Source organism: Protopterus annectens, chromosome 7.part0 (assembly GCF_019279795.1).
Source record: "Protopterus annectens isolate FY-2018-M chromosome 7.part0, PAN1.0, whole genome shotgun sequence".
In the NCBI taxonomy this organism is placed as follows: Eukaryota; Metazoa; Chordata; order Ceratodontiformes; family Protopteridae; genus Protopterus; species Protopterus annectens.
In genome coordinates, this window is record NC_056739.1 from 1292322872 (window position 1) to 1292337985 (window position 15114).

At 38.3% G+C, this 15114-nt stretch overlaps 1 protein-coding gene across 1 annotated transcript in view; it reads left to right on the forward strand.

Moving 5' to 3' along the window:
- The window catches only part of TAFA4 (TAFA chemokine like family member 4), a 1348618-nt gene extending 1344026 nt beyond the window's left edge, over window positions 1–4592 (forward strand). Inside the window, exon 4 of the mRNA XM_044076394.1 lies at window positions 4447–4592. Coding sequence (XP_043932329.1) covers window positions 4447–4592 — 146 coding nt within the window. The remainder of the gene's footprint in view (window positions 1–4446) is intronic.
- The last annotated feature ends 10522 nt before the right edge of the window (window positions 4593–15114 follow it).

Below are 15114 nucleotides of genomic sequence, written 5' to 3' on the forward strand. Positions count from 1 at the left end.
AGAGGAATGAAGGGACTTGTCCTGCTCAAGTCTCCTGGGCTGGACAATGGGGGATACTGTGTGTATTTTGAGGAAGAGGAACAATGCTGGTTGCGACAACATCCCTTGCAGACATGAGAGAAAGCAGCATGGAGAGCCCATTACATGCCTCTTCCCTTGTGTAGTTGAGTGTGTGCATGGGACATAGGCCTATAACAGAAAAACCCTGAACCATCCCAGATGGCTGACCAAGTGATGGCCCTCTTGGTTGGCTCCAGCCTGGTGATGGGAATGAATAGACATGATAGACTGAGAGAGGATCTAATAGTTGACAGGCAGTGGGGGGCAGTATAATGTAAAAAGGTAACAAAATAAAAAAAATTGTTGAATGTTTGACATATTTTTCTTTATAGGTGGAATCAGTGAGCTGTCACTGTAAATGAACATATAATGCTCATTAAAATACTCACTGGGGGTATTATTAGGAAAAAAGCAGTATAAATCTTTAAAAAATGACTTATTGACTTATGACCTGAAAATATTAGGATATGGAGAGCAATTTTTCTTGCAACAACATAGAACCCATTTGTTTCTATTACTGTGCAGCATATGCCAGTTTTCTATAATGTGTCAAAATTTACACAAAAACAGAAAATACCTATATATATTTGCAATATGTTTACAATTACTGTCAAACTGTAGTGCTGAAATCACACAGCTTTCTCTTTCCAAATCTGAAAAGTTCAATATTCTGGAAAGGGAAGGGTAATGATATTATCGGGTTCTGCTGTGGCTCCAGACTCATTGCCTTCATATTCATCTGCATCTTACAGTACTTAAGTTGTTTTTGTTGCAGTATGTGTGTGTGTTAGAGAGTTAAAGAGAATGGACAATTACATTCTTTTCTTGTTAAAATCGATAAATTTAAAGCAGCAAATATTTAAATACTTTAAAGAAACCTTTAGTGGTGTGCTAACTAAATACCTCTAAGAATGTCAGGCTTATAAGATGGGAATACTTAGATTTCCTGGTTGAGGGATTGTGAGGAAGTGTTGTTGACTCAGCAGTGGAACAATTGAAACTTGGGCACAGGGCTGTTTTCAATCCTTGGGCCCTCCTTTGTTTGAACCATGAAAAAGCCACATGTTCTTTTGAATTCATGTTTCCAATTTCTCTAACTTTACACATACCCACCTCATTGTTTTAAATTATATTTGATAAAATTGTTATGGTTCACTTGATTTATTGTGTACACCTCAGGTGTTTGATTGTGATCATTTAAATAATAATTGCCATAGTAATGTATTACTTCAAGTTGATTTAGACATGAGTACACACACACACACACACACACACACACACACACACACACACACACACACACACACACACACACACACACACACACACACACCAGTAATCAATCACTTTCATCAGCAAACTACCTCTGTTCCCATTACAAGTAGGTGTTTCTGCAGTAATCAGTCATCTTCATCAACAGACTATCTCTGACCCAACTTCAAATGCCTGTGTTTTGGCTCTGTACACCTTTGATGTCCCACTGTTCAAGTGAAAGGAATAACAGCAACAATATATTTCATACAGTAATATGTTGATAAACACATTTATTTTGCCTTTGACAAGTCAATTTAATTGCCTTTTTTTAAGCACATTCTGTCCCACCCACAAATATACCCACTTTCTGAGTATACCACTGACATTTGACTTTTATGAAAAGAGAAATAAATTATGCTGACATAGCATATTAGACACACAGAATGAATGCACCCCCCCACCTCAGCAAGATATATCAATGATTATAATACAGTTATCGTGTATTCTGCTTTTAATCAAAGCTGTACACAGAAAAAAGAAACTGCAAAAATATAATGGCCACAATAATTCTGTGACTGTAATGCTTTCCAATTTTATACGTGTCCAGGTTGTGACTGAAAGCAGAATATAGGATGCAAACACTAGGCAAGCATTTTCAAGAACGCACTTTTGAATTAGTTTGCTACGGGTATGCAAAGAATAAAGTAATAATCCTAAACTGACGTTTCTTCTGTTAATGAATGGTTTAGCATGCTAATTTCCTTACAAAGTCCTTGCACTAGACATTGTCATATCATGTGCAGTGAAACCTTAACAAATTTGCAAGTAAACTCTGCACTGTAAATCTGAAAGAATACAGACTCAATAACCATTACCATCTAATAAAAATGAACTGTGAGAAAAGCATGCTACACTGGTAAGGCTTCCAGCACTCAAAACAATATGCTCCATTTTGTTTTCTGTGCTCCCATCATCATAGAGAAGAAGTCAGTGAAAGGTCTCCTATATTATTTTTAAAGTATATAGTCTGTCAGTACTTATGAAATATTCAGTTACCATTTCTCATTTAGTATACATTCAAACACATTCTTCTTTCACATTTACACTGCTTTCCTTATTTGTTCCTGCTGAGCTAGCTGTCAAGCTGTTCTGCATACCATCACTCTGGGAGCTTCCTTCTCCATTTACAGTTAGTTCAAATGCCATTTCATCTTGATTCACTTCTATACATCTAGCTGGTGTGACTATTTCCCCTCAGTCCTTCAAGAACGGACTTTATTCAAACTTTCCACTTTCTGAATGCTTAAATCAGTGGGAAGTCCAACCAACCTGCTAGTTGCAAAGCTGAGCATTCACTCACTTTCAAATCAGACAGTAATACAATGCCAAAGGCCATTCTGCTTTTAATGATTTGTACTGCACTTATTTATTTTGTGTTGTGCATTTACTTTAAAAGCTCCTTTTTAGCACTCTTTCTACTGAGTAGTCAAAACATAGTTACAGGTTTCCATATTTAGAGTGCTTTCCTCCATGAGCCAGCTATTCATAAATAATTTTTCCCCTGTTACTTGAATGCCGTTGTTTCTTGGCAACAAGACCAGTCAGTCCATGGGTCGATTGCTGATCTGGAGAGAGGACAGGACTAGTTTCATGAGTATAACTGCAAATACATGCAAAGTACAGGGGGCTTGGAAATTGTGAGACTGCTATCAGTTAGGAGTGGGAGAAATGCAGTAATCATTTCCCGCTTTTGTGAAGCGGTTATTACATTTATTTTGTGCAACTTTCTTACTCTGTAGCTAATCAGGTAACGATATAAGCAGCAAATAATTTATGACTGATCTTCAGCAAGCTTTTGGCAAGAGAAACAGTGTCACATTACTGAACTTTTTCATGAGCTTGGGTGACTGCCCCAATCACCCCTATTATAATCTGCCTTTGGTTGCTGTTTAAGGAATTATAATGGTCTGCACAGAATTTATAACATGAATGTTCAGGTACCAATGGCATTTTTTTCTTCAGTGTCTGATTTAAGTATAATTAGTGTCATTTAAGTTGTAGACATACAGTGTTTTAATATGGCCATGTGCTCATTCTGCATGGGTTGAAGATTTTGGGGGTTTAATAAAATGTGCTTTTTGATAGTCTAAAGACCTTTCTGAAAGAGAAAAGATTTGGCGTTTATTAAGCTCTTCTGACCTACAGTTTGTGACCTTGTGATACTTTTATATATTGGATATTTACATTTAGTGGTGCTTTACATTTGTTTTTTTCATTCATTCCATGGTTATCTAATTCAGGGTGATGGCATTGGAGGAAGTCTGTTGCAGCACTCATTTGTCATATACTAGAGAAAACAGTCCTGGACAGTGTAACAACCCATTGCAGGTTACCCACACAGACTCGCTCTCATACTGTGCTCGACGGTATAGACAGTCTGAAGGACTGCCATTTCAGTTTGACATAATGGAAACTGGAACACCCAGCAAAAGCCCATGCAGCTCCAAGGAAGATTTACAGACATAGCACATAATGCAGACTTGCGAAGAAGTGAACTGGAGAACCAAGCACCGTGATGCAGAAACCCTAGTGGTTATGATGTTGTGCTGTTTCTAGTGTTTTTGTGACCCACAATATATATGAAATCTTAATTAAAATTAGATGTTATTCTTTTCTGTTCATAGTTTGAGTTTCTTTTGTTTGTTTTCATATTATGCTGCATAGACAGACTCTTGTTTTATTCAAGTCCCATTGACCTGAAGCTGTACTCAGCTGTATAAATATGTTTTTCACTGGTCAGAGTAGACTTTAAAACTTGTCACATGATCCTGGCTTCTATTTAAATGAGTGATTTGAGAGATTTTATTTGTTCTGATGAAGTCCTGTTTCGAATATCAAAATGAAAGCACTTAACTTTCTGTTTTAATTTGTAAATGAAGCTATAGAAATTTTTTATTTTTGTGCAGACGTTTCTTTATGATGTGTAATGGTGGTAGAACTTTTGGATTCTTTGTACATTAAAATTGTTTACACTAAACCATGCAGATAATGTTCTTGTGACTTAACTGACTTATAAAGTTGTTTGTCATGTAAGCAGTAAAATACATTGTGTGTTTTGTTTCTTTCTTGAAGCTTCCATCGTTTTGCAGAAGTGGTGGTGCCACATGAATCCTTGTATGGAGGGAGAGGACTGCAAAGTGCTACCAGATCTTACAGGATGGTCCTGTAGCAGTGGCAACAAAGTCAAAACAACAAAGGCAAGTACATCAGCTTCCTAAGCAACACTTTTTTCAGAAATATGTAAATAGCACACATTTGTATTTTCATTTCATACATTTTGGAGGCAAAGCAAACTTGATGGGATGTAGTTTTATTTAGGCACTTAAAGTCTGACCCTTTCAAAGACTTTTATCATCAGTCAGCATACACCTTAAAGATGCATGATAAAAAGATTGTAAGGATTCTTAAGAAATCCTTTAGTAATAAAGGGGGGGGGGCATCTTTAACACAATGGACACACAGGAAAGGAATGTAATGCACTGGAAGGTTCACCAGAATAAAATCCACTGTTTTATTTTTGGTTATCAGTTTACTTTTGGCACTTTTTTCCACTTTCTTTGTTTAAAGGAATGTAATGTACAACTAATCATTGGACCTTGAAGGTACTTTTTCATGGGAAGAGTCATAGACCCATGGAATGGACTACCAGAATGGGTGCTGGGGAGAGAATCTGCAGAAGCAATGCAGCTGGAATGCGACAGATGGAGAAAAGAATGAGGGTGAAGAGAGAAATGGACAGGAACAGAATGTTAAGTGCTCTAGAATGGCATACTACAAACATTCTCTCATTTTCTCCTCAAGCAAATCTCCTGCAATGTGAAATGTACTCGAGGCTTCTGCTACATGGCTGCAGAATACATTTAGAAAATATATCTTTGTGATCAGCATAGTATAACTTTGCCAAATGTGTAAATGAGTGATTCATGAAAACTGCTATTACACTGCTTAGCATCAGATGGAACAGCTGCTGCATATGCATGCCCAGTCCTTTCACCGTTTGTGGCACACCATTTCATACAGGAAAGGTTTGAGGAGTAGCTGCATTTGACAATGGCTGTGCTGAGATATATGGCAATACCCTCACATTAGAAAAATATGTGTGTGCGTGTGTGTGTGTGTGTGTGTGTGTGTGTGTGTGTGTGTGTGTGTGTGTATATATATATATATATATATATATATATATATATATATATATATATATATGTGTGTGTGTGTGTGTGTGGTGAAGTATATTTTCATTTGCCTGTATATCATGAGACATCATAGCTAGGGATATAGAAGAAAAAAAGCTGCACCAGAGAGCTTCAGAGTGCAAACGTACTCTATCTGCATTAGAGATTAGCACATTTTTTTCCTTGTTGGAGGAAATCATACAAAAAGAAAATGAAAACAAACTGAAGAGTGTTTCAGAAAAGACAACATTTTCGCAAGTGTGTGTGCATGTACGTGTGTATGTTTGTTTGGCTGGAATTATGAGAACTTTGTAAATTGCTCCTGCCAAAAAGGAATAATTTATATGAATGCCGAAAATAAGATTCACAGACATGATTAAATGTAATGAGCAAGTGCTTTATCATGTAATCTGTATGTCTCCAAATCTTGTGGAGTTAGCACTAGTGATAATCAGAACTCTCCTGTGGTAATCGATGCTGGTAGCCCATGCATCACACTGGCACAGGCACCCCCTCATTCACTCTCACACAGTCACATAGCTTGGGTGGGGTGAAGGGGGCAGTTGTCCCAGCAGCAATGTGCTGGGGGGTATGATTGGCAGATCCTGATCAATCTCCATTGCAATACTGTCATTTAAAGGGTCTATATCAGAACATCGAAGTTTCAAAACTTCGAATGTTCAAATATCGACCCCTATTCAGCAAATGCTAAAAATAGTGAAGGTGCAGAACTCCAAATTCTTTCTTAGGGAAAGAATTCGGTTGGCTGGTTCTGTGGCTTTGCTATTTTCAACGCTGTGGTGGAAAGTTACGGATCAGGTTCAGGTAAGTGTGCGATTGTGTGTACGTTAGTGTTAGGGTATGGGTTAGGTGAGTTAGGGTTAGGGCGCGGGTAAGGTGAGTTAGGGTTAGGGGCGGGTTAAGTGAGTTAGTGGGTTAGGGCATGGATTAGGTGGTATATAGTGACGGACCTTAGGGTTAGGGTTTGGGTTAAGGTAAGTGGATAGATAGTAGTGTATGTACAGTTTAGTGTAGGGTTAGATGTAGGATTTTAAGTGTATGTCTGTGGATTGATGTTTTTTTGGTGTGCTTGTGTTGTATGTGTTTCGGAATAGCAAATTTTTTCCTGGGAAAAAATTTGCTGTTCTGAATGTTCGATATTTTGTGGTTTAGATATTTTAGGTTTGATGAAATAGCGTTCGCTATTTTCATCTTTCAATAGCGTGATATAAATGTGCATTTAAATGATGGTATGGCATTTGCAGTCTGTACTGAAGTGCTTTTGTGTGGCATAAACTGTAGCTAATTTTTTGTTTGCATCTCAAGTTTGACAGCAGAATCTATTTGCCTTGTCCTACATTGATGATTATAGTTAGTGAATAATGGTAGACATCAGTGTTTCATACATATTGTTCAGAATATAAATAGAGAGAACAATCAGCTATATGCGGCAGTAAAAACAGCAGTAAAAATCCAAAATGTTTATTCAACAAAAATAAAAAAAATATGTATAAGTGGTAAGTGCTTTCATGCCCCCAGAGGGCCCTTTTTCCAGACTTGTAGAGGTGTGAAAGGGCTTACCTCTTCTATATTTTTTTATTTTTGCTGAATAAACATTTTGGGGTTTTAGTGCTGTTGTTACTGCCGTGTATTGTTGGTTGTTCTCTTTATTTATTCGTTTTATGTGCTTAACCAACTTTTACTCAGAATATGCATACATTTTATTCTCTTGCATATTGTTCAGAATATGCTTTGTGATGCAAAGACAGTCAGCGTACATGAGACACTCCTCCCAACCTGATTTCACACATCTACCTACTGTAATAATCCCCCAACTAACCTCCCTTGCTGTGAATAACCAGACACACATGCACACTCACACACACACACACACACACACACACACCCACACACACACACACACACACACACACACACACCTGAGACCAGTCATGCACACACAGAAATGTGTGCATACTGCCAAACACAAAGACACACACAGTTACACACACCACCACCAGCTTTACATAGACTCTTACATTTTACGCAGTCTCCCTATTGACTAACATGGGGGAATGCAGTATTTTGGCTATGTTCGTTAACATGGGCAGCTGTGCTAATTTATGTAGCTGAGTGATTCTCTGATTTGCTCAGCTGTGTAACTGCCCTTAGTGGAGAGATTTCTGGGGGAGTGCACATGGCTAATTAGCATAGGCTGCTCCCTGGCAATGCTTCATTAGCATTTAGCATGGCCATTGAAACAGCCCAATGTGGTGGCTGTACCAGCAGTGTAGAATCACCACAGTAAGCCTGTCTTTGAATCAGAAAAGACTACCATCAATGTCTTTCAACCCATGTCAGGGCTAGTAGCCCTTTCCAAATCCCATCTTGTGTGTCATATTAATAAAAGAACATATGTTCTTTGAAGAAGTAGACAGCAGGTCAAGGAGAACACATCATGTCTATAACGTACTATTGGTGTAAAATGGCTACATGGCCAGTGTATCTTAGGCAGGGTCCCATGTGTGTGTGTGTGTGTGTGTGTGTGTGTGTGTGTGTGTGTGTGTGTGTGTGTGTTTCTGTGTATGTGTGTGTGCATGTGTATGTGTTTCTGCAGGCAGCATTAAAAAGTAGAAAAAGTAAATTAAAGCAAACCAAAAAAAAAAAAAGACTATGCAAACTGTAAAACAGATGCACAATTTTAGTGAAAATTGGCACAAGTCAGAACTGCCCCTTTATAGTGCAGCATCAATTGTGTTCTTTAGTTACTACACAATTGTCATGTGGTTCATGTTCTATTATATAGAGGTATCAGCATTTCTTAAAGAAACAGAAGAAAATGAAGCAGAAGACTGCATGGAACACCATGTATGATTCCAGTTAATTAAAAAATAAAAGAAAATAAAAACAATAGTGGATCATCTGGAAAGAGACCACTAGAACTGAAGTCAAAGACATTTATGTCAAACATCCTAAAATTATTCCAGACATTGTATCAGCCAGTTGCAGAACACATACTACTGTGGTTGTACAGACAGTTATTGCTTAGTGTAACTGAATAACTATATGCATGTATGAAGTCATACTTATGACCTCATCTCAACCAACTTAGGCATATTCACTATAATATTAGTGAAAAACACAGTCATGAGCATCAGATACAGTGTGAAAAGTCTTAAGACTATTCTGGACAGCATTACTAGATAAAATTGATCTGAAGCTTCAGATTCCTAAAAAAATGAATGAATCAGAGGGCATGACTGGTAGGCAACTTAGGGCAGTTAAGGTCAGTAAAATTGAATCACTGCACGAACATTAGAGCAACTCTGAAGTGATCACATACCTCTCAACTGTACAGGTTTTCACAGAATGTCCAGATTTCTGCCTCATATTTTAGATGTGTTCCCCATAATATCTGTCCCTTTCTGGCAAATTTATTTATTATCTTTATTTATTGGCATTTGATTACCAGGAAAGTCCACTGGGCCATGGACAGCCCATTTTCAGTGGAAGCCCGGGGAGAAAAGCTCCAAGGTGTACTTAAGCAAAACATAATAGATTTTAAGACAATAAAGAATATTTACATATAATACATTTGCTTGAAATTTATATAGAGCAAACAGGTGCAGAAGGATTTTAATTACTGGAGAACAGGTACAATATTTACAGCAATGGAAAATTGGTTTGAGCAATATCCATAAGGCATAGTCAGATACAGGAACAAATGGACTATAAAATGAATGTGCTAAATGTTAGTGAAAAGTAGATAGAAGGTAGTAGTAGTCTAGGAGAGATAGGAGGGGAGTGTAGAGGTAGATTTAGGGCGGGAGTGTGGTAGCTGATAGGATTAAATTTTGATGATGAGAAAAAAGAGCATAGGCTGGGCATAGAAAAGGGATGGCTAAGTTCAGTGGAGCAGATTAAGTAATGGCAGAGGATGAAACAGAGCAGTTACAGATCCAATTAGAGAGGAAGTGGTATTGAAGGGCAGTTTTAAAGTTGCAAGGATTATGTAGTAAGCAGATGGCTGTAGGCAGGGAATTCCAATTATTGGCCATGGTCCATGAGTAAAGTAGCTGTCCTACAGCTAACTTGGGTTTATGGACTTGATGCTATCCTCCAAAAAAGGAAGCCAATCTGGTGGTCCCCTGCCATAAACAAACTCTACAACAGGAGAAAGAAACTTGCAAAAAAGAGTAAGAAACCATGATTGGAGGAACTCCTTGGTCAGCCTCAGTAAGAAGCTGAGATCCCTCATAAAATCCTCCAAAGCAAGTTACGAAAACAAAATCGCCACTGATTCTAAAGACAACCACAAAGCATTCTATAACTATGTCAAGAATCTCAATGGCAACACTCAGATCTGCTCTGAGTTACAACACAATGGCACTAAATATACAGAACAAACTGATATTGCCAACTTCCTGGCAGATAAGTTCAGTGCTAACTTTACTCCTCTCTCATCCCCTAAAGGGCCCATCTCTATACCGGAAGAATGCAAAGTTCCTGTAATCACAGCTGCACAGGTAAAAAACACACACTCCAAAGCCAAGAACACAGCATCTATGGGACCTGACAACATCCCAGGCTGCGTTCTACATGAACTACAGAATGAACTGGCACCCCACCTAAGTACCATGTTCAATCATAGCCTCACCTCTGGCTTTGTGCCCACTGAATGGTGCACGGCAATGGTTAACCCACTCGACAAAGGGGAGCCACCATGGTCCTCGGGAACTACTGCCCCATTAGCCTAATGAGCCTGGTCTACAAGGCTATGGAACGTATCCTCATGGAACTTAATAAACAAGGACATTGGTAATCTCCAAACTCTGGACCCTACCCAGTTCAGGTTTGTAAAAGGCAGATCATGTCTCCTAAACCTGATAGACTTCTTTGAAGCGGTCACCAAAGCCGTAGATGAGGGTAAGGTGGTTCACACAGCCTATCTAACTCTCACCAAGGCTTTCAACACCATCCTCCACTTTGGAATTATAGATAAACTCACTAAACTAGGTATAAATCCCTATGTCACAAGATGGGTTGCCAACTGGCTCACTGACAGAACCCACACTGTGAAAGTAGTAGACTCTAAGTCCAACTTCAGACCAGCGACAAGTGGAACACCACAGGGTTCAGTCCTACGTCCCCTCCTGTTTGGTATCTACTTCTCTGAAGTACAGGCTAACACAGAAGGTCTTTGGTTAACAAAGTTCACAGATGACTGTAAACTAGGAGCCATAAGCAAAACTCCTAATGATGCAGACATCCTACAAAAGGGCCTCACTGAGACAGATGCTTGGTGTCAAAGCCATGGCCTCAAACTTAATGCCAAAAAGTGCATTGTCATCCCTTTTGGTAAAAACTATGTACCCATGAACTAATACATGGGCGGTAGTCTACTTAACACCGAAAGTGTGATAAGAGACCTTGGGACACAGGTGGACAGTAGTCTCTCCTTTGATAATCACATTGCCACAGTAGTCAGGAAATCCTTCTATGTGACACACCTCATCACAAAAGGTTTCTCATCTAGGAAAAAAGAGGTCATTGTTCCCCTGTACTCATCACTCATTAGACCCATTATAGAGTACAATGCCCCTTTTGGTATGTACCTCACAAGACATCTACTACAACTAGAAAGGCCACAGAAATACCTCACAAAGAGGATTACTGGCCTCAAACAGATGCCCTACGTAGACCGTCTCAAAAAACTCCAGCTTTACTCTGTCACATATCGCCTACTCAGAGGTGATCTCTGCCTAACATACAAAGCTATGTTAATCAAGAGCTGTTGGACATGCTCCACTTAAAGAAATCCCAATCCCTCCAAACTACACACTCTAGGGACCTTAACCTTGTCACCACAATAAACAAAACATGCTGGAGGGAAAGATTCATGTCCCAGAGACTTCCCATACTCTGGAACAAACTACCTATCTATATCCAACAAAGCTCCTCATTAGAACTCTTCAAGAAAAATCTTGATGATTGGATGAGAGATAGGAAATTCACCCTGGGGATCACTTCTGTGGCTCTTCTTGACAGGGGCACAAGAAAATAATTTCTTGGGTGGCAAAAGCCAGGGTACTGTTTGGCTAGGCTTATATAGGCCCTAGGGCCAATAGCCTAGTACCTACCTATGAACCTATGAAGAAGCTGCTGTTGTTCGGATTATAGTGGTCTAGTGGGGTTATAGAGGGTGAGTAGTGAGTTTAGTACAGGGCAGAGTTGTGGTTTATAAATGAGTTTGTGAGTAATATTAAGCTGGAGGGATAGTAAGTAATGGGGAAACTCAGGCCATTGTAACTTTTTTAGGGCAATGTAATGATGAGTAGAGTGGTGGGTGTTTGTAGCAAATTTAACAATTTTGTTATAGCACATTTCTAATTTTGACTGTAGGGATGACTGGAGATTGGTGAACAGTGGAGTGCCGTAGGTTAGAGAAGGGAGCATATATGCTTGTGCTAGAGTTAGTTTAGATGGGGGGGAGAGGAACTTGCTATTCCTATAGAGCAACCCTAGTTTCTTGTGGGTCTTGGATATGCTGTTTTGTATATGCAAATTGAATTTTTATATGCAAATCAAATAGCTGAGGATTGGAGTCATGAAATAATGACAAGCATTTAAGTTTAAGACTCCACATCCTTCAGAACATTCATGCTAATACAAAACTTATTATTCTATCAACTTTCTAAGTTTGTAAGAGCAATTTTTAAAATCTGTCCCTATTTGTCCCCCCATCATTCTAGACTTTGTCCAGATTTCTTGCTCTAAGAGGTTGAGAAATATGGTGATCAACTACAATGCAAGAGCACATCTCAAGGTGCTGTTATATGCCAGTAAAGTAGTGGCAGAGCTGACATTTCTGTTAGCATAGTATAGGTTTGAAGGTCCCACCCCATGGCTTTGTGGGTTGTTGCCATGGTAATGATTGAGTTATTTTGTTTATGGCATTCTCATCTTTCAAATGTGCAATAAGCACAATGAGATACTAGACCTGATGCATGTTTATTATCTAGCCAAATAAGTACATTTCCTAAAATCAGTAGATAAGACCTGTCAAATGTATGTCAAAGACACTCGAGGTCCTGTTGTCCTACGCGCCTTGAGGATCTCCGCATTTGTTTCAGTCCAACTTACTTCTTAGATCTCTAACCTTTTATGCTCACAAACATCCCCCAGTCTTCTGTATATTAGTGACATTTGTAAATGGATAATCACCTAAATGGCATTACAGTATTACTGGCGGTCTGCTTAAGCTTGTGCACCTGCTGTTGGCCACTTTGTTACCTGTTGTTAACTTCTGTTTGTCTTGTAATGTGTTCCCCATTACCCAGTTGTATTACCCAACATGCATTTCAGTTGTTAGCCAGGGGGCTATAGCACTGGAATCCAAAGAACGAGTACTGTTCTTTGTGGAACGTACACTGTCTGTGAGATCACATTCAGCATTTTATGGTCTGTTTGTATGTTTACTCATTTAGGCAGTATGGATACTTTTACGTTTTTTTATGGCACATTTTTGGGCTGTATGGATGTTTGTACTTTTTATATGAACACTGTAGGCTTAAATGTTATGGTTATAATATTAAGGGGATTCTTTTTTTTTTTTTGGCTTATGACTGTATTTAAGATAATCCAGGCAAAATTGTAAACCTTTTAAAACTGAAGCTCTGGAACGTTGTGCTATAACTTCCTAGAAGCATTTTTGACACAATCACATTATAACCTTCCAGTACAAACAAATGTTTATATCTAGAATTGTAATAATAACTCATAAACAGCAAACCTTTCAACACAACCTTAGCTAGTGGAAACATTCATTAGATTCAAGGTCTTAAAATGTATTTTATTAAACAGAGTAAACACAGTAAATAATATTTTTATGTTTTGTAAAATATATATGTCAGAAATACTTTGAACTATAAAAATACTCTTATCAGCATTTTTGTTATTCCTGCTGTGAGCTTTCAAAGGAGGCTAAGATATTCTATCTGTGTTGGTTATTGTTACAGTATTTTCAGAAAATTATGACAATATGCATAATTTGTCAATAAACAGTGAATAACTCTCCAGCTGTACGAGACAGAGGTCATGTGTCAGTTCAGCTATTTTGATGATTATGCAAGCGTTAAGATGAAATGTTTTGTTAGCCTGTGTGCAATATGGTTTTGCAAGTATTAATTTGAGTATGAACAGCCTGTATTATATGCTTAGAGGTGTCAGTATGCTGAATGTAGAGAAATGCCTAGAGGAGTTAGAGTTTACAGAGATTTTATGTTTGCTGCTCATTTATATGTAGATGTTCTGTCATTGGTGCTGTCTAATGCTTGGTTTCCTGCTTGCATCTGTTCTGTAAAGGGGTAAACCACACATAGTATTCAACTATAGTAAGTGAATAAATGCATAGATAATATTATTCTGGGAGTGATTCTGTTTGTCAAATTTATGCTTTTCAAAAGGGGAATTGATAAGGTTTATTTTATCAGTTGCCATTTGCAGTCAAATAGTGGTGATATAATTTGTTGGTAGTACAGTTATAGATGTGGGTTGTGGATAGGTCAGTTCGTCTCCTGTTGAAAACGCTGTAATTGAAGTTTTTTTGTTAATTTCAATGACTTTATTTGTTTATTGCTGCTGAGAGGACATTCTCTAAAATGTTTGTTCAATGGTTGGACATGCATCCTTTATTCTAAGGCAACAAAGCATTCTCAGTAGCTAGACTGCAGAGTCTGTCCACATTAAGGAAGAGCACAGTTGGTTAATTTGAGACCACAGGAATCTTGTCTGACAAGAATATTGTCTTCCTTCTATAGATTTCAATCATTAAATTATCTTCCAGTCTCACTTTGTACAGTGGAAGGCTAATTTTCCTCCATCTGTGCTATAAATTCATCATAAGTCTTCTGTGATTAACATGCATGTGAGTGTAGCAATGCTTTTATATCCCAGTCAATACTGGAAGTGCATGAATTGGCCCCAGGAAAGTCTGTATTATAAGCACATTTGTCTAGGTTTATTTGCAGTGCACTTCTGAACAAGTTTGTCCACCAAAGATTTCAGGTCAGATCAAATCAGGTGGTTCTGATGATGATACAGCAAAACATCTGTCTCTTTCTCCAGATTAGACTTATGTCCAGATGGATAAACAGATTCGGTGAATTGCCTTTTTGGTTTGTAGCAGAGACTACAAGCTAAACAGAGCTCATCGTCCCATGATGTTGATACTCCCTATCATAAGAGGTGGCGTTATTGTTGACTCTGATGCTAATGCCAATCAGAGCTAACCAGTTCAGGTATCCTGACTTTGAATCAATGAGAAAATCTGTGGCCTATTGAAGAAAAATCTTCATACTATCTTGTCAGCTGTATATAAAAAGGTATGTGCAACATGTTTGTGCAGCCTGAACATAGTTAAAGAGTTTGTTCATCCCAGTGGAAAGCTCAATATTACAATACCCAGTTCTAAAAGTAGATCACCATGTCCATTGGGCACTGGATAGTAGAGGCATTGACTTGCCCAGAAGCAGGTAAATGGGGCTAAACTTATCAGTCAAGCCAAATA